The sequence below is a fragment of the Scardinius erythrophthalmus genome (genome assembly GCF_964197995.2).
Source record: "Scardinius erythrophthalmus genome assembly, chromosome: 19".
Taxonomy (NCBI): domain Eukaryota; kingdom Metazoa; phylum Chordata; class Actinopteri; order Cypriniformes; family Leuciscidae; genus Scardinius; species Scardinius erythrophthalmus.
The window spans coordinates 7079966-7099798 of record NC_138239.1 but is presented as its reverse complement, the minus strand read 5'-3'; the positions used below and the strand labels follow the sequence as shown (position 1 = coordinate 7099798).

Genomic DNA, 19833 nt, shown 5'->3' with positions numbered 1-19833 from the left:
CTCTCATGGCAAAAACAGGAAAATTCTCTCCCCTGTTTTGGCAGTCTAAGAAAATCAGACGTGTGGTTAGAAGTACGCTGGCAGCAGAAACCCTTGCCATGTCAGATGGTATTGACAATGCTATGTTCTTGACTATGCTCTACTCTGAGCTTACCACTGGTAAAGCTGATCTTAATGCTCTCCCCCTTATTTGTGTTACTGATAACCATTCCCTGTTTGACGCACTTAAGTCTACAAAACAGGTCACAGAGAAGAGACTAAGATTAGAAATAAGCGGTGTCAAAGAGCTCCTACATGCTAACAAAATCAAAGAAGTGCGCTGGTCAGAAGGCAAGTCACAACTTGCTGACTGTTTGACGAAGAAAGGTGCTTCCTCACTTATGCTTCTTAAAGCGCTGTATGAGGGTGTATGGAAACTGTAATATCTGGACTATTGAGCATTTATCTTGGTACAGTTTTTTTTTTGTTTAAATACTCAAGCTCACTTAAATGTTACTGTGTTCTGAAAATCGTTTTGTATTTGGAGACGATGTTTAATATGTCAAAATCACCTGTTCATTTTTTTTATTTAAAGAAGAGAGGGAGATTGTTAACTTCATGTGCGAGTGAATGTATTATCGCGAGAGTCTACAAGAATGTATTATCGCGTGAGTCGGCGAGACTTGTTGGTTCTTCTGTGGTATTTGCGGGAGAATAGAGTGTGTGGAGTAATAAAAAAACTTTCTGTGGAACTTCGTTGTATTTTTGGCTATTTTCAACACCTACTGTAGCTGAAAACATAAAGCACTGTTAGCCTATTTAATTTTTATATTAAGTTGTTTATGTGTAATGTGTATCTTTAATCTTAATATTTAATAAAGAAAATAATGACAAATATTTTTATCTTTGCCCCTGTCCACCATTTTTATTTTTATTTTTTTTTTACCTAAGGCATTTTTTTTTAGAATATGGACATTAGATTGGCTGTAATGCTCAATCACAAAATAGTACAACCAACATAAAAAGAATCGTGATAAAATCGTTAATCGTGATTTTCCTGAAAAAAATCGTGATATTATATTTTTGCCATATCGCCCACCCCTACCATGACCCGAGGGTACCTGAGCAGTAGGTTGACAGTGCCCCCTTAAATATACAATATTTCATATGAAACCTGTGTAATCCCTACCAAGTTTCTCACTAAATTTGGATGAGCCAAACAAGAACTGAGGCTGAGGCTTGGCAACATTTTAATCTATCAAAAAGTTATAGTAATAAGTGTTTTTCACTTAACACCCCTCCTGATAATTTCCTTCCAGCTGCTCTGTTCTGGATGTCTAAGCAAACCCTTCTTATGCCACACGCACACTAGTGTCAGCAGGATAAAGGTGGTCTCTGAGGGCTGCTCACCTGTCAGCCACAGTAATGAGATACAGACAGCTTACCCTTAGTTCTGTGATGTAAGCTTACGTTAGTCTGAGTTAAGCTGATCCTGATACCTGAGCTCTTGTATCCTCACTGCCTTGGTCAGGACACTGTCTGTGGGTGGAGTATTGTAAAATCACACAGAGCTGGTTTATTTTATTAGTATGCTGCAGATTTGAGCACATTACTGACTCTGAAAGTTTGATTTTAGTGCTGAGGTCTATGGAATTTTCTAGAATTTGCATTCTTCCTACCCACATGTATCGCTGCTGTGCCATTTTGCTTATTCTCATTCCTTCATTACCACCTCCTATCTTTCTGTCCGTTTTAATCAGTATTTTTACTTTACTTTGCCCCATCTTCGCTACCCATTCATCGCCCCTGACTCACCTAATTCACCTCACTAAACCCTCTTCGCCTCCCTTCCACTGTTCCCCACTTTCCTTCTCTAGCTGCCCACCTCTCCTGCATCCCAACCTGAGGAGCTTGTGGCGAGGACGTGCAGCCCCCTGCAACTGCGCTCCCCTAGCCCGCACACCCTCCTGACCACCCTGTCGGACCCCCTACACCAGCGCGCCCTGCCCGGGTTGCGCCGCAGCCAATCTGCAGACCACCAACACCACCTTTCCTCTTCCACCTCCTCGTGCCACGCCTCGCTGCCACTACCTTCCCAGCTCCGTGCCGCCCATTCGCCTGGACGCAGGAAACTTCCTGCCATTCCAGCGAGTGCCGCAAACAACAAGTTCCCCTCAGTCATACGAATCACCCGCGCTCAGCTTCAGCAGGTGAATAGGCACTCCCATTCCGTGCTTCCCATAACTTCAACCACCTCTGCCCACCAAACATGTCTTCTCTCCAGTCTTGCTGTTTCCTACGTTCTTTATATTCTTGATTTTTTTTATATATTTATATAGTTGTATTTGACTGTAACACTGAAGTTATGCTGTTTTTGGTGTGCTCTCTCCTCAGAGAACTTCAGGAATACTGTTCTGTCCGTTATGCATGCCCAGTAAAGTTTTCTGTCAAGGTTGTGTCCTTAAAACTGTGGACCTTGCTAATAGCTTTTGTTAATAGCTCTGTTCCTACAAACCAAGTGAACTCCCTACCTTAATGGCATTTTAGGGCATAAAAGGCATGCTTCTAACTGGAAGCGCATCCCAAAAGTTGCATCGCATATATCCTTCTCCAAAAAGATAATACTGGAATGCATTGCAACAAGATTTGTGCTGAAAAAGCACAAAAACAGGAACATAGCAATTACAACATTTATAGAAATTTAAGTTTGCACCAATAATCTTTAATTTTTCTTGGCTAAAGAAAAAATTTGAGATGGTGTCTTGAATAAATGGCTCTGCTTGATCAGGTGAGTCTGCATAGGAAAGTCTGAAATAGACATTTATAATTGTATCAAGCAGATTATCAGTTCTATGTGACGTTGTGTTAGCACTAGTGTAGCCTGGTGTATAATACTATGTATATGTATCTAGTAAAATTTCATTGGTTTACATTTTATTATTTGCAGGGCCGTCACTAGCATTTTTGTGGCTCTTGTACCATTTATGAGAGGGTTGTCCAAACCTACTCCTGGAGGGGTTCAGCTTAGCTTAGACTTGAGTTGTGAGTCAAGTCTTCCACTTGACTTAAGGATAAATATTTGTGTGGTGATTGTGCCACACAGAGGTAATGCTTATTTAGAGAGTTCCAAATCAGTCACTAGTTTTTGGAACAGAGCTTGTGTGTTTTCATTCCTCTGAATATGTGACTAACCGCCTCTTATCCTGTTTAAGCCTTTGGCAGTCAGGTTTTGCCTTTCATCCTAGGTGTCTAAAGCAGGAGTATCTAATCCTGCTCTTGGTGGGGCACTGTACTGCAAAGTTTAGCTCCAACCCTAATCAAACAAACCTAAACCTTATGGATTACTAGTACTACAAACTTCCAGTTAGGTGTGTTAAAACAGGTCAGAGCTAAACTCTACAGGACATTGGTCCTCCTTGAGCTGGATTTTACCCCTTTGATCTAAAGGATATTAACACTTTAAAGACATTAGCCCCTTTCACACATCAATCCCGGTAAATTACTGTAAAATTGCCTGAATTACTTTACCGGTGAATACACAAATATGCTGTTCACACAAGCAATAGCATTCTGGCATTCTACCGGTAAGAGACCATTTACACATCAGCTCCAAAATACCGTAAATGATGTGATGTCAGTCATCGGAAGTGATCTTTAAACGCCGCGCCGTTGTCTTCATTCATCCGCATCCATAAGAATTTGATTGGCCCAAAGCAGACTTCTTACTTCAGCACCTTCTGACGTTTTACGTGATCATACCAGTAACCATTACTCTTACTGGTAATTTACCAGGAAAGACTGTATGTTTGAAAGGGGCAATTGTCTCTTCACTAACATTAAGATAGTACGTGTGGTTTGTCAAAGATCTGTTTCTATCTGCATGCAAGCATGTTTGATTACCAATACAGGCATTAATATCAAGACTGAAACTGAATTTATGACCTCTGGATGACATCAAGGACATGAACATTTATGTAATTCATTGCTAATTTTCTCTATCCCTCTCTCAGCTAACAGCTCAGCGACCTTCTGTGCTGTCCTCCCAATCTGCATCTGAAAGTGTTCCATTGGAGAGACGTGATACTGATAATGGTAACAATGAGATCCATCCTCAAGACAACACAACTGACATCAACTCCCCACAGGAGCCGGCTGCTTTCCAGCCCACCAGCCCCTCTAAGGACGAAGGGGACCCTTTACTAAACAGGAATGGTCCTCAGAAACCTTCAAGCCCAGTGCCAAGCCTGATGCCGTCTCCACGCACACCTTCCTTTCTGCATAGCCAAGTTCTGATGAAAAGCTGTCTTACACCTCCTTTAGACAGCAACGAGCAGCTTCCAAAACTAAAGGACCCCAAGAATGATGCATTCATTATTGAGCACTCCTTAGAGCCCAACCAATGGTCTCTGGAGGAGGGAAAGGAAGGTGGTCCTACCAGAAACGGCCCATCTTCTCCAGCCTCCATTTCCAAACAAGATCCCAGTCACCGGCACAGCCGTATCCCAGTATTAGAACCATCTAGCCTTGTGGATCCACCGCCTGGATCTGCTAAAGAGAAGTTGCTCCAGAGGAGGGTTCACCACATTCCACTTTCACCCTCCGCTTCCCCGACGTTATCCTCCGACAGGCGTGTCATCATGGCTGCCATGCAGCGGGACCAGGTTTCTTCTGCCTCTTCTGAACGCTCTCAAGATGACGAGTCGCTTCTGGGTTCTCGTTCCGATCGTAATGGAGATGATGCTCCATCACTGTCCTCTTCCTCCAGTCCACTTTTACGGAAGAGCAAGATACCACGGCCAGTTACCCCTACAACTAGTGCGGAAACCATCACGGCACACTTCATGCCCCGTCCACCACCAGGAAAACCTCCTAGCCGCTCCACTGTGGATTCAAGGTAGTTATTTTGGCTCAGCAAAGCCAAAAAAAATTCTAACCCTAGACCGAAATGCATGACTTTCTAGAAAACCAAAATTCTTACTTACCCACAAGAACTTTAGACCTACAATATGTCTACCCCTTATCAGCTGCCTACAATCGTTCTAACTACCACCTAGCAACCTCAGAGAACATCTTAAAGGGGTCATATGATATATTTTCATGATTTCCTTTTCTCTAGTGTTATGTCGTTGTTTGTGCATGTATAGGATCTGCAAAGTTACAAAGCTCAAAGTCTCCCACAATATTTGCATAATCCCGCCCAAATGCATGCGCAAAGAAAGAAGGTGTGGCCTTAGTTATCGTAGTAGTGTTGTTGCCACCATGTCGTGGTGTTTCTACGCGAAAGCAAAAGCACTTTATTTGGCCTTCCGAAAGTGAATGCAATTAGGAATCAGTGATTAAGATTTATTTACAACACTGTTCCAGAACAGTACAACCCAAATGTTCGTGTTTGTGCAGCGCATTTTACGGAGGACAGTTTCCTGAACCTGGGAGAGTACAAGGCCGGCTGTGCACAAAGGCTATTTCTAAAAAATGGGGCAATTCCAACTTTGCTAGGGCAATCTGGCGCTTCTGAATCAGAGCCTGTAAGTATGTTTTATTATTTGTTAAAGTGTTTGCTATTGACAGTTCAAATGAAGAGTTTTGTGCAGTGTAGATTAACGCCTATTGCATACCTGCCAACCTGTACGCATTTTGCGTAGCGGATACGCATTTTGACATCAAAGTACGCTGGTACGATTTGTTAGTCTAAACTACGCAAAAACCTGGTGACGCCTCTGCACGCGCAGTCCTCAAATCAAGGAAGAAGAAGAGTTCGACCAATCATAGCGCTGGATTCATTCCCCAAATAGCAAGCAGGGATGATTGACAGATGCGTAAGGCCTATCATTAAAAAGAGACTGAAAATCGACACCAATAAAGAATCCCGCTCGATCCGCCTTCCACTCCCGCGGCCGCAGTCTGGCTGATTTCATAAGCGAGGACAGTAACGTTACAGTAGTCACTGTAGGCTACATCTGACTCCTGAAGGTAAACGGGCTGGGCTGGGCTCGATATGGAAAGTTGAAATATTGTACTGAGTTAACCTAACACACGGATCGCATGGATTATCTTAAAATACCCCGTTCTTCATGGTCACTCAGAAAAAGAGGAAGACCTCATTCAGTCACGCAAATAATAAAATGCTCAAGAAATACTGAACAATAAATCTTAATAAACTTGAAATCGCTATGGCTTCGTGATTATGAAAGTGATGTGATCATTTGTGGATTAGGCTACGGATAGCGCGAGTCTGGAGAAACAGGCGTTTATTAATTAATTCTCAGTGCTAAGAAACGTAGCCTTCATGTGTTACGTTATTGTGTTAATAATAACTAAAGTACCTAATTATGTTACATATTTGTTTTGTATGAAAACTAGCGTGTTAGTTATGGATTAAAAAGTACCGTTGTATCAGTGCTGCGCGAGCTCTCTCACAAACACGGACGCGCGCACAAAGAGAAGATTGTAAAATTAAATTTGACGGGTTAAGTTTAAATTTTGTTCTTGCTTGTTTTTTTTTTTTTTTTTTTTTTTTTTTTTTTTCTGTGAAAATGCCAGAAAGCATTTTGTATTATCCATCCTTGTTTTTAAAATTCGTTAAATGACGAACGTTTTACTGTTAACAGCCCTTATATGTCGGATTCGTCTAACTTACTGGTATACTTGACATTCTTTTTAGAATAAGTGATTCGTTATGCAATTATTGGACTCCTGTATTCATTGTCAACTGTTTTCTATAAATATGTTTTGGCTAACATTTATTCAGCTAATGCGTGTCCTGTTTAAAATGCGCAATGTTTAAATGCAAAGACAGCACGTCACAAATAGAAGCCCTTTTCCTGTGCTATTTAGTGTCATATTTGGATATTGAAATAATAAATTAACTAGCCTATCTTAATTGTCTTTTTTTTATTTTTTTTTACAGTTTTATAGTGGTTTCTTAATTTTAGACTAGTTGTCCAGCACACATTTTATGCAATGCAATATAATGTATGTGTGTCGTCGTCGTCGTCCCCCCCCCCCCCCCCCCCCGTCGCCGTCGGTACGCAAAAAATAATTTCAAGGTTGGCAGGTATGCTATTGTTTGTAATTCTTATGATCGAAAGTGCAGAGATCGATTTATATTTACAAACATAGGATCCTCTGTTCCCCGCTCATAACTTGTAGTGAAAAGATGACAAACATAGATGCACTCCTGTTTCACACTGGCCGCTTAAGCAGAGCTGAAGCAGCACGCGCCCATGGAGCTACACCAGTATGTCTTTAAACTGTATTTATGTTATCACTTCAGGACGTGAAGTTGTTACAGTTAGGAAGACAAATTAAACCGTTATAACATCGTATCTGAAAAGTAAGTAATTAAAGTAATTAAAAACGTCCCACTGTGAAACGTTCTGCTGAAGTTGCGCTTGCAGAGTTGGTTCCAATCGATCGGCTTGATCGTCTGCATTTTCAGAATCTGACTCGAGCTCAAAATTATACAGTAAAACTGACAACATTATTAACTGTCTTTATAATTGCTTTGGAAGCTGACGCTCGATTATGGTAAGCAGCGTTACATTTACATGATGTGTTCGGCCAATTACAACGCACTGGGTCAGCTGGCCAATCAGAGCACACTGCGCTTTTCAGAAGGTGGGGATTTGTAGAAATTGAAGCATTTTAGAAAGACTGTAGCCTGGCTCCGCCCTCCTACGTACTTCCGCTCAATTTCATTTTCCTTCAGTACTACGTCTGGGACTGCTGTATATTCTTAGGTTTCCAGAAACAAATTTTTTGTAGGACCAATCAGCGAATAGAGGGAGTGGCTGAGAACGATGACGTTGATGTGATCACACACATGACTAGCGTCGGCCAATAGTGAGCCTACGTGTGACGTACAACACACAGACACGCTGCTTTATCAAGACTCGAGGAACAGAGAGAAGGAAATGAATAGTGGAATAAAGTCTTTTTTTTTGTTTGTTTTTGCGCACAAAAAGTATTCTCGTCGCTTTATAAACTTTATAAAAGACAGACATCTTATTCTAAACATAATCCTCTGATCATTCGGACGACCACACGTTAGCGATTGGCTATGGCAGATCCTGAGTGACTCTGGGCAGATCCAATAGTTTTGAACTTTAACAGAGAACCCGCCTACAAGGAAGTAAACGTTTCTCAATGGAGCGAGGCCAGACTCTCTGTACAAATGAAATGTACGAGAGTCTGGCAGAACCAGGCTAGAAAGACTGGGCATAGAGTAGGGTTGTCAAAATTGCTCAAAAATGACGGAATATTCCCTCAAAAAAAAAACACATTTATTACAAACGCACTATTCGAACATCTGGTTGCGCATTACGTCAATAACAGGACAAATTAATACAAAGTGACATATCTACTTGTATAGGTAGTTTATTTAAGTTTAAACATATTTAACAACGTATTACCTACACAAAAACAAGTAAATCAACTAATGGCCAAGACCGCAGACTCGCGGGCACTCTTTCTCTCTCTCGCCCTCACGCTCTCTGCACATAACGGTTTAAATGTACAACAACAATAAACAAATGTTGAGTGCTGATCAAGAGTTTTGTGCAAGCAATTTAAGGTCGCGACTCTTGTCCCAAATATAGCAGGCTTCATTCAGTGATTGAAACAAATATTATTAACATTAATTGAAGTTTTACAGTATATAGAACCCCTCAGGCAGCGCGCCCACTCACAAAGCAGACAGCCGCGCCTCTGCTACCGCGGGCGTGTTTTTCCACTTTCGAATATTAATTTTCACCTTCGAATTCTGTTTTTTAAAACTATTCGAATATATATTAGAATTTAGAATATTCGTTGACAGCCCTAGCATATAGTAGCTACAATAATGTACAGTATGTGAAAAATTATGTTTATGTTTTTTTTTACATGAAAGCATGTTAACATATTGTAATCTATTACACCCAATACATCAAATAATGATCTTTTGAAAATAGCATCATATGACCCCTTTAACAAACATCCAGAATCCTCCAGCACCCACCAATATCACCTGGAAAGTTGTTAGACATTTACTAAAATGATGGGTGCTTGGCACTGTGTTTTGGGTGGTTGCTAATTAACTGCTCAGTGGTTGCTAAAGAGCTGTCGATGGTTATTAGGCAGTAGCTAAGGCATTTTGAGCGGTTGCTTAGGTATTCGGGGTAGTATTATTCAGGGTACTATTTGTAAATTGGCTTCTTTTTGATCACTGTATGAGTTTTTCAGGCAATCTCTTGGTTCTTATTTCATGCTATAGCATTGTTTGACTTTTTTTTACTCGTCCTCCAGGCACCGGCGGTACAGGATGCCTGCCGGCAGCAGCAGTGACTCAGACCTGCTGACCTGTCTGGCCCAGTTAATGCATGCCAGCTCGCCCCGTGGCTCTCCGCACCACAGCTGCTCATCCCCCCAGCACGTGGACAAGAGGCATGTGTACGTCAGTCCCATCGCTGCTCACCACCTCCACCAGCGCAGCTCTAGCGCCTCCCCTCGCAGTTCCTCCTCACTGCAACGCTCCATCAGCTCTTCCCCGTCCCGCCACGAGCATCGCGGGGGCTGTCTGACCCGCAGCCGCTCTCCTCCCAGTTTCTCCGGCTCACCTCCTCTGCGCCGCTCTCATCCTCACACACTGGAAGGATGCTGCGGGAGACAGGCTCGCTCCGCCGCCATTCTCACCCAACGGGGCAAAGCCGGCATCCGCGAGCTCAGGTGCTCAAGCAAGCTGAGCAGATAGTCAACCACAGGGTTTAGACTCTGGCAGAAGTGGGATATTTGGGTTAAACACTTATTCCGCCACACATCTGGGTTTTTCCAACTTTATTTTCTCTCCATCAATAGCCTCAATTTTAAGATGCTGCTTTGAACACTTAAGTCAGTTTCAGAACATGGGAGGTAATGCATGATGGTGATTGGCTGGATCTTTTGTATTTTATAGTTTCTTTTTTTTTTCAAACATTCCAGAGCATTAACGAAGATGATTGGATGTATTCATGAATTACATAAGGTTTTGCATCAAGCTCAGCTGTAATATAGTATTTATGATGTTATTTATTTGGGCTTTGATGCATTGCAGCGCTCTCCGAGCAGTGGCAGGTACACTGATAGATCATGCTATCATTAACCCTATCTGTGCTCTGTGCTTTTGCAACTGTCAGCACCTATACAGTATTACCCCTTTTCCACCAAAAAAGAACTGGTTCGGAACTGGTGCTGGTTCAAAGTTGGTTCATTTTGCGAACCTTCTCAGAACCTGTTTGTTTTTCCACTGACTAGAGAGCCCAGCGAACGACATCGTTACGTCACTGTGTACGTTGCCATACGTCTTAGCTTTCCCAACTTCAAGCATAACAATTACAATGTTGGACTACATCGTCTTTCTTCAAATGTTTCTCCTGGCTTTGCGATCCTATATTGGGGTCAGAAGAAGACGTTTAGAACACATTTGTGCTGATCGTCTGGATTACTATAGACGGAGGTTACGTTCGAGAAGAAGTTCGACAATATCCCCGCCCCCAGCCCCCGACGTAAGCATGACGTGGTAAAAGAACGGTTCTAGTCCAGCAAGGAGTTGGTGCCGCTTTGGAACCAATTTTCCTGGCCGAGAACCAGTTATTTGGCTGTCGAAACACAAAGAACTGGTTCGCGAGTAGGCACCGGCTCCAAACCGGCACCAGCACTGCCTTGGTGGAAAAGGGGTATATGTTGCCTGAAACATACTCTACGCAAGTAACAAAGCTAAAATTCAGTCATTAGTGTTCCTATACGTTCAGGATTTAATTTCAGGTCAACTACTGGAGCAACGGAGAACCTTCCTGAGTTAGCTTTCAAATTCTGTCATTATTTACTCACCCTCATGTTGTTCCGAAGCTCTATGCATTTCTTTCTTATGTGGAATACATTAGGGTAGGCTGTTAAAAAAGATGGACAGCGCGTCTCTGCTTCTTTCCACTGTAAAAAAAAACGGTTGTTGCCAATTACGTAGTTTGGAGATCGAGTCAGAAGTGATCCTGAGGAGGTTTTTATAGCATCAGATAACTAGCTAAAACCAAACTTGTTGGGAAAACAAACACGTGAACATACTTCTGCTTGATAAGAACAACCTAAAATGACAGAAACCATCTTTGGAAAAAAATTATTTGAACTGTAATTGGATTTTTTTATTTAGCTCACGTCCCATTCGATTACATGGAGAGGGCGGGGTTTATGACCTATACTGCAGCCAGGGGGCGATCGAAATGCTCTGGCTTCACTTTTCAGGACTTCTGTGACAGACTTGTGTGGACCGTAAGAAAATATCTCAGTGTTTGTTTTTTGATACATTGGAAGTCAGTGGTAACTAAAGTTGTTTGGTTACCAACATTCCTCAAAAGATCTTCTTTTGTGTTCCACAGAAGAAAGAAAGTCATAAAGGTTTGTAACGACATGAGGATGAGCAAATGATTTTAGTTTTGGGTGGACCATACCTTCAAGTATGTACAACAGGACCATGCACTTAAAATGTACTTGCGTAGACTATTTCTGACCTTACTGAGTTTGCAAGAGGAAAGCCAGTTCTCTTTTACTTTCTTTTTTTTTTTTCAAGAAACGGTGACCACTGAAATAATCAACAACAACAAAAAAGTGTTCTTGTGCTTCAATGTGCCTAAAGAAGTTTTGCTTTGGAATATGTATACTGTATAGGGCAGTGCTCAAGCTTTCAGAATCATTATTACTTGTATCTCACAGCATTTTTACCGTTTCCAGTGAAAGTCACATTTAGTTTTTACTGGTTATTTGCAGGCCCAAACAGAATCCACTCCTACTATACTTACCATTAAAAAACTACGGACATCCTTAAAACTGGACCATTTACAAAGTTCTGTACACTAGATTGCATTTTTGAATGTAGTATTTATTAGTTCATTTGATTTCCGCTTTTAGCTACCAATAAGAATGGAATACTCTCAGATCCATCAAACATTTGTGTTTCTTAACCCATTTGACAGATTTCAAGCAGGAATTCTGCAGATTCTCTCTTCGCATATCAAAAAAATGACTACTCTCCTCGCTTACAATATAAAAGATCAGTCAAAAACTTAATGTTAAAAGGGAAGGTTTTAAAATTGCAATACTTTTACAATTTCTTAATTTAAGGGAAGAGTTCTAATACTGATACATTAGCCAATATCAGTGACTAAACATGGTTTTATTGTAAGTGCCACATGATATCTTCAGTCGAACGAAACTCAACATAACTTAGTTTTAAAACCTTTAAACCTTTCATAGTTCATTAAGAATAATAATACCTATTTTTTAAAAGCATGCAGCTAATTCCCTTCAAAGACTGGAGCATTAACTTACACAGCCGTCTTCCTTTTCCGCTTGTAAAATGCTGTAATTACACTTCCCATAGAATGCCAACCCTTTGCATGAGCTAGAGAGAAATAACAAAATGCCGCAATGTACAATAAATACAGCTTACAAGTTTTCATATACAGTACCTGGAGTTTGTAGCCTGATAAGTACTGTCAGCTTGTAAATAGGGACTTCATATTTGTTTTGCCTCTGGTTTGTTTTAAACATATTCTCTTAAGCTCATTACCTGTTTTAACTTTATATCAGCACTTGCAGAGTGAACGTTTATGTACCTACTCAATCCTCGGCTGGTTAATATGCGTTTATGTGTATGCTGGTGTAATCTGGTAAGTGATTTACCAGCATGTGGTACAAATATTGATTATTTCTCATTAAAGAAAAGGCATTAGTAGCAAGATCCCCCAATATAGCATCACTTTAGTTAGATAATTAGTTAAGTACAGTTGCAATTACAGTCTTCACTCTGCCCTAAGAAACTGTCTGGTCAGTCATCTTATAAAACAGCTGTTTTCTACCATTACTGCAATAAATCCTTTGGCCAAATGAGATTACAGGCAAATTTCACCCTGGCAAAGTTTCCATGTTCATCGGATCACTGTTAAATAACAAAGAAAACAGCACAGAATTTTCCTGGACACCCTGAAATGCTGTTTCTCATTTAGTTGACATACCCCTTTGCCTTCTGTAAAATAACCGATCTATTTAGCGTTTAGTGAAATGCTAGTCTAGTATACTGCAGTCTAGTTTACTGGTTTTATCACTTCCAAAACAGACCAAATTTACACATCACTGAGATTCTTTTCTTGGTGGATCTCAACTTTTTCCCTCCCATGCATTTGTGTATCGAACAATTCAACTGCACATTATTGTTATGGCAATGAACTGACAGTTTCTCATCTCTAAGGAAGGGAATGAATAAAACTAGCAAGTTGCAAATGTTCCAAAGGCTGAAGTAGTGATGTAATAGTCTGAGAAAAGAAAACAATACATGATGATTACAGTTTTGCTTCTGTATCATTTTTATTCATCTTTTTCTTACGGCATATTGTTGTACACAATTTATGAAGTTAAATGTACAGTGTACAAAAGAATGTTATAGGGTGGGACATTGTACATTATTGTAATTATTTGTGTTAATTTTCATTTGTATCATAAATACCTTGTACAGTGTTTTTTTCTGTTTTGTTTATTTGTTGTTGTTGTTGTTGTTTTTTCAGTTGGAATTATTTTATATTTTATTTTTATAAACTTGCTATGAATAAAATTTTCATTCAGCATGTCAACATAGGTCTCCGAACATGAAATGTCTCTATATTTAAATGTTCTAGATTCTGAATAAAGTGCCAATTTTACCGTTGGGACTTTTATTTTGAAAACTTCACGTAAATTATTCTAGTTTCACACAGTTTGAACTAGTTACTATAGAAACCGGACTTGTTTACGACGATAAACCTGTAACTTTAACGATCCGCGAGTTAAATGTTTTATGAAAATGCTGGACTTCACTACTAATTTAAACTCTCTCGGATTTGAGGCTGGACTCAGTGAAGTTGAGAAAGAATTGCTTTTTCTGCGCGGTCGATCTGCTGGGCTGACTGTAAGTGGTTGTGCGCATGCTGTATTTGTCTATGAACTTTTCAGATTGTTAAGGTAAGAACAGTCGAGCAATGTTGTTAATCTCATATAGACGGCGTTTTTTTTTTATTATTACTGTCGACTATCGTGTTCATTTTCCCACAGAAAGAAACTGAACGCTGAGAATGGCTGCACTGCTAACACACATCTGTCTGTTGGCATTCTGGGTGGAGGTCACGTGGGCGAACAGCTGGCAAAGCTTTTCCTGCATTCATCCGACCTCAAGCCATGCGACCTCAACATCTCAACTAAAAGACCTGAGACCTTAGGTTAGTGAGTATAGATGTGCAGTGTGTTCCACACAGTTATTTTGGTGGAGGGAAACAATACTTTTTTAAATTTCTTTCATCATTATTTGATCTTCAGACATTGCTCTTTAAAAGTAAAAGTATCAGCTGTATGCAAAGTGACCCACATTTGTTTTTGTTTTCACCACTGAAAATGTGTACAATTTAACTATTTACTCATTGAGATCCTTATACATACATAAATGTGTGTGTGTGTGCACATACAATATATATTTAAATATAGTGATAATATATACACACACTGACACATATATTATATAAACAAAAACATTTGTTACATGTTAGATGCAATTAATCGCGATTAATTTAATAAATGCAGCCGTTGTGAGCATAAGAGGCAAAAATTCTTATACTGACCCCAAACTTTTTGCAGTCTAAATGCATTTTTTTAATTAAAAGACTGTAGAAATTCATCTAGTTGCATATATTCTGTTCCCTAAATTATTAAAAGATGTCAATGAAACATAGTGCACAAATATCTTTAGTAGGAATTCTTTTATTTTTGAATCAAAGCTGCTTAACTACACATGAATCAGTTCTCATAGTCATAAAACTGTGTGACTGAACTGATCTGTGAGTGTGTTGATCTGTAGGATGGTGCACAGGCGTTACTGTAGAAACACATGTGAAGGTCCAGGTCCTCTTGTCAGGGTGATTATTGATGCAGTCAGGAGCAGTTTCCACTCGCTTCAACATCTCATAAAAATCCTCCCGAGTCTGGTTGTCATTAAAGGGTTAGTTCACCCAAAAATGAAAATTCTGTCAGTAATTACTCACCCTCATGCTGTTCCAACCCCGTAAGACCTTCGTTCATCTTCGGAACACAAATTAAGATATTTTTGATGAAATCTGAGAGTTGTCTCACTCCTCCACAGGCTTATGGACACTATAACTTGCTGGCCCAGAAAATGTATTAAAGACATTGTTAATATAGTCCAAGTGACTCCAGTGGCTCAATCTTAAGTTTATAAAGCGACGAGAATACTTTTTGTGCGCAAAAACAAACAAAAATAACGACTTTATTCCACTTTTCATTTCCTTCTCTCTGGGCCTCGAGTTTTTTTTACGTAGTGTAATAGCGTGCAACACAGACGCGCTACGCTTAAACACTACGTAAAAAGACTCGAGGTCCAGAGAGAAGGAGATGAAAAGTGGAATAAAGTCGTTATTTTTGTTTGTTTTTGCGCACAAAAAGTATTCTCGTCGCTTTAAAAAACTTAAGATTGAGCCACTGGAGTCACTTGGACTATATTAACGATGTCTTTAATACATTTTCTGGGCCAGCAAGTTAAGGTGTCCATAAGCCTGCAGGAGGAGTGATCCAGCACTCAGATTTCATCAAAAATATCTTAATTTGTGTTCCGAAGATGAACGAAAGTCTTACGGGGTTGGAACAACATGAGGGTGAGTAATTACTGACAGAATTTTCATTTTTGGGTGAACTATCCCTTTAAGATTAAAATCAGACCTGGTTTTACATCTGACGTTGTAGGACTGGTGCGCCCTAATCGATAAGCCTGTATTTTCATCAAGATCTACTGGTTAATTCTGTCTTTTCTTTCATTGATCCACAGGGGAAATTTCAAACTTTGGCGTTGAGTGTTACTTTGACAACATCAGACTGGCTAAACGGGCAGGCTTGCTCTTCCTCTGTGTCTTGCCCTCTCATCTTCCTCAAGTATGCTCAGACATTCGCTGCCATCTGTCTTCAGACTGTCTTGTGTACAGTTTCACCTCAGCAGTGCCATTGAACAGGTACTTCAGATTATTAGCTTTATTTTGAATAATACCCACTAAAAGCACTTTCCTGTGCTTTGATATCTGTTGATTGAATCTCTGTCAGATTTTGGTTATAGAGTACAGCGGTCGCTTCCGGAAGTAAAAACTCTAAAGACAGCCCTATTTGTTTCTGCTGAAGAAGTAGATAAAATAATCATGTTGGAACAGCTGAATTCCTAGTGAAAAACTACATTACCCATGATGCTGTACAGAAAATTACATCAATCGGAGAGCTGAAAGAAGATCTCTTTAGCTCCGCCCACTCCCATGAAGCACTGCGAATGACGTCGATCTCTCTACGCTCTCAAAATACTGAAGTGTTTGTGTATGCATATTTTGCAATAAACTTAAAATATATTGTTTTTATACATATTCGTAAATGAGTCGTTTCATATTTCTCCATAGTTTTAAATTCTATTATGCTGTTCGCAATACTTCATGGGATTGTAGTTCTTTCCCTCACTAAAGCTGTTAAAGGGTTAGTTCACCCAAAAATGAAAATTCTGTCAGTAATTACTCACCCTCATGTTGTTCCAACCCCGTAAAACCTTCGTTCATCTTCGGAACACAAATTAAGATATTTTTGATTAAATCTGAGTGCTGGATCACTCCTCCATAGGCTTCTAAGAGACTATAACTTGCCAGTCCAGAAAATGCATTAAAGACATCGTTAATATAGTCCAAGTGACTCCAGTGGCTCAATCTTAAGTTTATAAAGCGACGAGCAAAACCCCAAATAACGACTTTATTCCACTATTCATTTCCTTCTCTCTGGGCCTTGAGTCTTTTCACGTAGTGTTTTAGCGTAGCGCGTCTGTGTTGCACGTCACCACGTAGGCTCACTATTGGGCGACTCTGGTCATGTGTGTGATGCGTGGTGACGTGAAACACAGACGCGCTACGCAGTTATACTACGTGAAAAGACTCGAGGCCCAGAGAGAAGGAAATGAATAGTGGAATAAAGTCATTATTTTGGGGTATACAAAAAGTATTCTCAAAAATATCTTAATTTGTGTTCCGAAGGTGAACGAAGGTCTTACGGGGTTGGAACAACATGAGGGTGAGTAATTACTGACAGAATTTTCATTTTTGGGTGAACTAACCCTTTAAGCACCTTTGTCTTTTTGTCCAATTTTTTAAAACTTTTTTGCTTCATATATATCAAAGTTTTTTATAACTCTTAAATGACGACTCTTTTAAAATCCCTATTGGAAAAACGAATGGAAAAGATACTTCCGGAACCAGCACCTGAAAAAGGGAGAGGGAACTGTTGCACTCTATACTTCCATAACTTAGATTTTGAGGGAAACTTATAATAAAACATTTCTGTGTTAGTTATTTTTCTTTTATTTTAAAATAAATGTATAAATAATGTGTTTCTATTTTATTGCAAAATTATTATTTTATGTAAATATTAGTTTATTGACCTTCACATATAGCCACAATATGTCACACAATAGTTAAGCATCAGCTTATGATCTTCTCAAATCTTTTTTTTTTTCAGGCTTGCAATGCTTCTTGAACACAGTTTTATTATTAAACCTCAGTATGAGTTTGTGGCTTGTGATGATGTCACTACAATTTGGCTCCTCCACAATCAAGTGTCCGCAGCTTTAAAGCACAAGGAAGTGCTTTCGGCATCACTTCCTCTTTCAATGAATGGTGTGTAAAAACTAGGAGTATCCTTGACAATACATTTGTGTTTCCCCTTTAAAATGTTTATACCATCTGTCATTTTTACAGACATTAATATATGAAGACATAATAATATTATTTATATTATTATAATTATTATAAATATTAACATATTTACATGAACCGGTCAAAAATTGTCATATTTAAATATATAAAATAGTAATATCCAAGTAAATATTTAAAAAACGTTCTATTCATCAAAGAAAATGTATCACAATGTTTCCACAAAAATATTGACTGTTTACAACATTGATAATAAATGTTTCTTGAGCATTAAATCAGCATATTATAATGATTTCTGAAGGATCATGTGACACTGAAGACTGGAGTAATGATGCTGAAAATTCAGCTTTGCATCACAGGAATAAATTAAAATTTTAAATTTAATAAAAAAAAAAATATTTTAAATTGTAATAATATTTCACAATATTACAGTTTTTACTGTATTTTTAATCAAATACATCCTTGGTGAGCACTGACTTGGTGACTTGTTACAGTGTAATTATACATTTAAGTACTCAGTAATATTAATTTAACTACATGTACTTACTATAAGGTTAGGGTTTAGTTTAGGGTTATTTGCATGTAACTATGCATAATTTACTGTTAATACTGTAGAAGTAAATGTAACATATGTAACATGTCAGCATACTTTTTATTTCCCCTCAAATGATGTCTATATCCATCTGTCATGTGAAGTCAACACCGTGTGGTTTTCATATAGTGTGCTATATGAGTCCGTTAAGTAAACGTTGAGTGTTTGCTGAAGGTGGGCTGTTCCTGGATCAGAGATGGGTATCAGCTGTGCTCTACGCTCTCCTCAACATGTGCTCGGCTGCCAAACTGGGGTCCGGAAAGACTCTTCTCCTGCTAAATGAGCTGTTTGAGACCGCTGTTTCAACAAAGACATTTACTTATCACAGTTTTGTAAATTCACCCAGCGCATCTGATCCCCATAAACCCGATGAGTGAGTCTAGAGCTTTTTTTAATTCTGTGTTATAGTTAAATATAGCTTTTACTTGTACACTTTCATGCTAACTTTAGTTTAATTTTTTGTTCTTTTATTATGTGCTTTTGTCATTTTATTTTTATTTATTTTTAAATATTGCGATTTATTTTAATTTCAGTTTTAGTTTAATTTTTGTTTTTCTTCATTATCAGTCAATAATTTTAGTGCTTCACCTAATTTCAGTTTATTGTCAAGGCAACATTTCTAATATTCATTTAGTTTAATAATAACAACCCTTTTCCATAGTAGTTGATTGATATTCATATTGACTATTATATAACCAAGTTTTATCATTTTGTTCATAACATTGTCTCTGTTGTTTTACAGCCTTTTTCCGTGGATCAATTTGGTCGACGCACAAACTAAAGACACTCCATTGACTGATTTGGTGTTGAGAAATCAAGGTTTGCGAGACTGCATTTCAGTCCTGTACTACAATGTATTTTCAAACCTAGCAGAAGGATAGGACGTATTTTTGTTCACTGAGACACAATTAAAAATCAATTTAATTGTGCAACATTTTAGTTTCAGTGTGTAAATTCCTGTGTTCATGTTCAATCTGTTTATAATTAACCAACTGTATGTGCAGATGTGTGCAAGTCTCTAAATAAGTGCTAATTAAACTCAGGGGAGAAGTTAGTATGTCAGCTCAGCTGAATCCCTGCTGCTTTACTGCTATATTTGTGTTTTATCCTCTGCAGACTTTTGCCACACAAGGCAACGTACATTTCAAGTACATTTCAATGTGCCAAGATAACTAGAAAAAGGCAAATCAAGGAAATATTGACTAGAGCTAATAAACAATAGAGCTGTTCACTTATCTCACAAAACATGTAATGCTACCAATGTAAAATAATATATATTTTGTGTATTTTAATTATTTATTTTGTCGAGTGATTCAAAGGTACACTATGTAACTTTTTTTGTTCATAATTAACAAAATTTAAATAAAGCAATACATCATCAGTCCTCCTTCCAAAACATGTTTTGTCTTACCCTGATTCACTATGGGAAGCCTGTTATAAGTGTTTATATTTTATACCTGTCCATATGGTTTTCTCCGGGTACTTTGGTGTGTG

At 38.9% G+C, this 19833-nt stretch overlaps 2 protein-coding genes across 4 annotated transcripts in view; both read left to right on the top strand.

Annotated features, from left to right (window-relative positions):
• Positions 1–13615, top strand: part of ttbk2a (tau tubulin kinase 2a) — a 33752-nt gene extending 20137 nt beyond the window's left edge. The window contains exons 14-17 of one of the 3 annotated variants that reach the window (XM_081393896.1): positions 1857–2189; positions 3990–4873; positions 5377–5504; positions 9262–9372. In XM_081393896.1, the coding sequence (XP_081250022.1) occupies positions 1857–2189; positions 3990–4873; positions 5377–5494 (1335 nt within the window). In that variant the 3' untranslated portion in view covers positions 5495–5504; positions 9262–9372. Of the gene's footprint in view, positions 1–1856; positions 2190–3989; positions 4874–5376; positions 5505–9261 lie in introns of all 3 variants that reach the window. The other 2 variants (XM_081393895.1, XM_081393897.1) reach the window with 2 other exon arrangements.
• A 112-nt stretch (positions 13616–13727) lies between these two features.
• On the top strand, positions 13728–19731 carry noxred1 (NADP-dependent oxidoreductase domain containing 1). The gene is made up of 6 exons (XM_081393950.1): positions 13728–13977; positions 14068–14231; positions 15845–16025; positions 17554–17711; positions 18514–18712; positions 19082–19731. Exons 1-6 carry the CDS (start codon positions 13814–13816, stop codon positions 19218–19220), a joined length of 1005 nt encoding a protein of 334 aa, XP_081250076.1. The 5' UTR covers positions 13728–13813; the 3' UTR covers positions 19221–19731.
• The last annotated feature ends 102 nt before the right edge of the window (positions 19732–19833 follow it).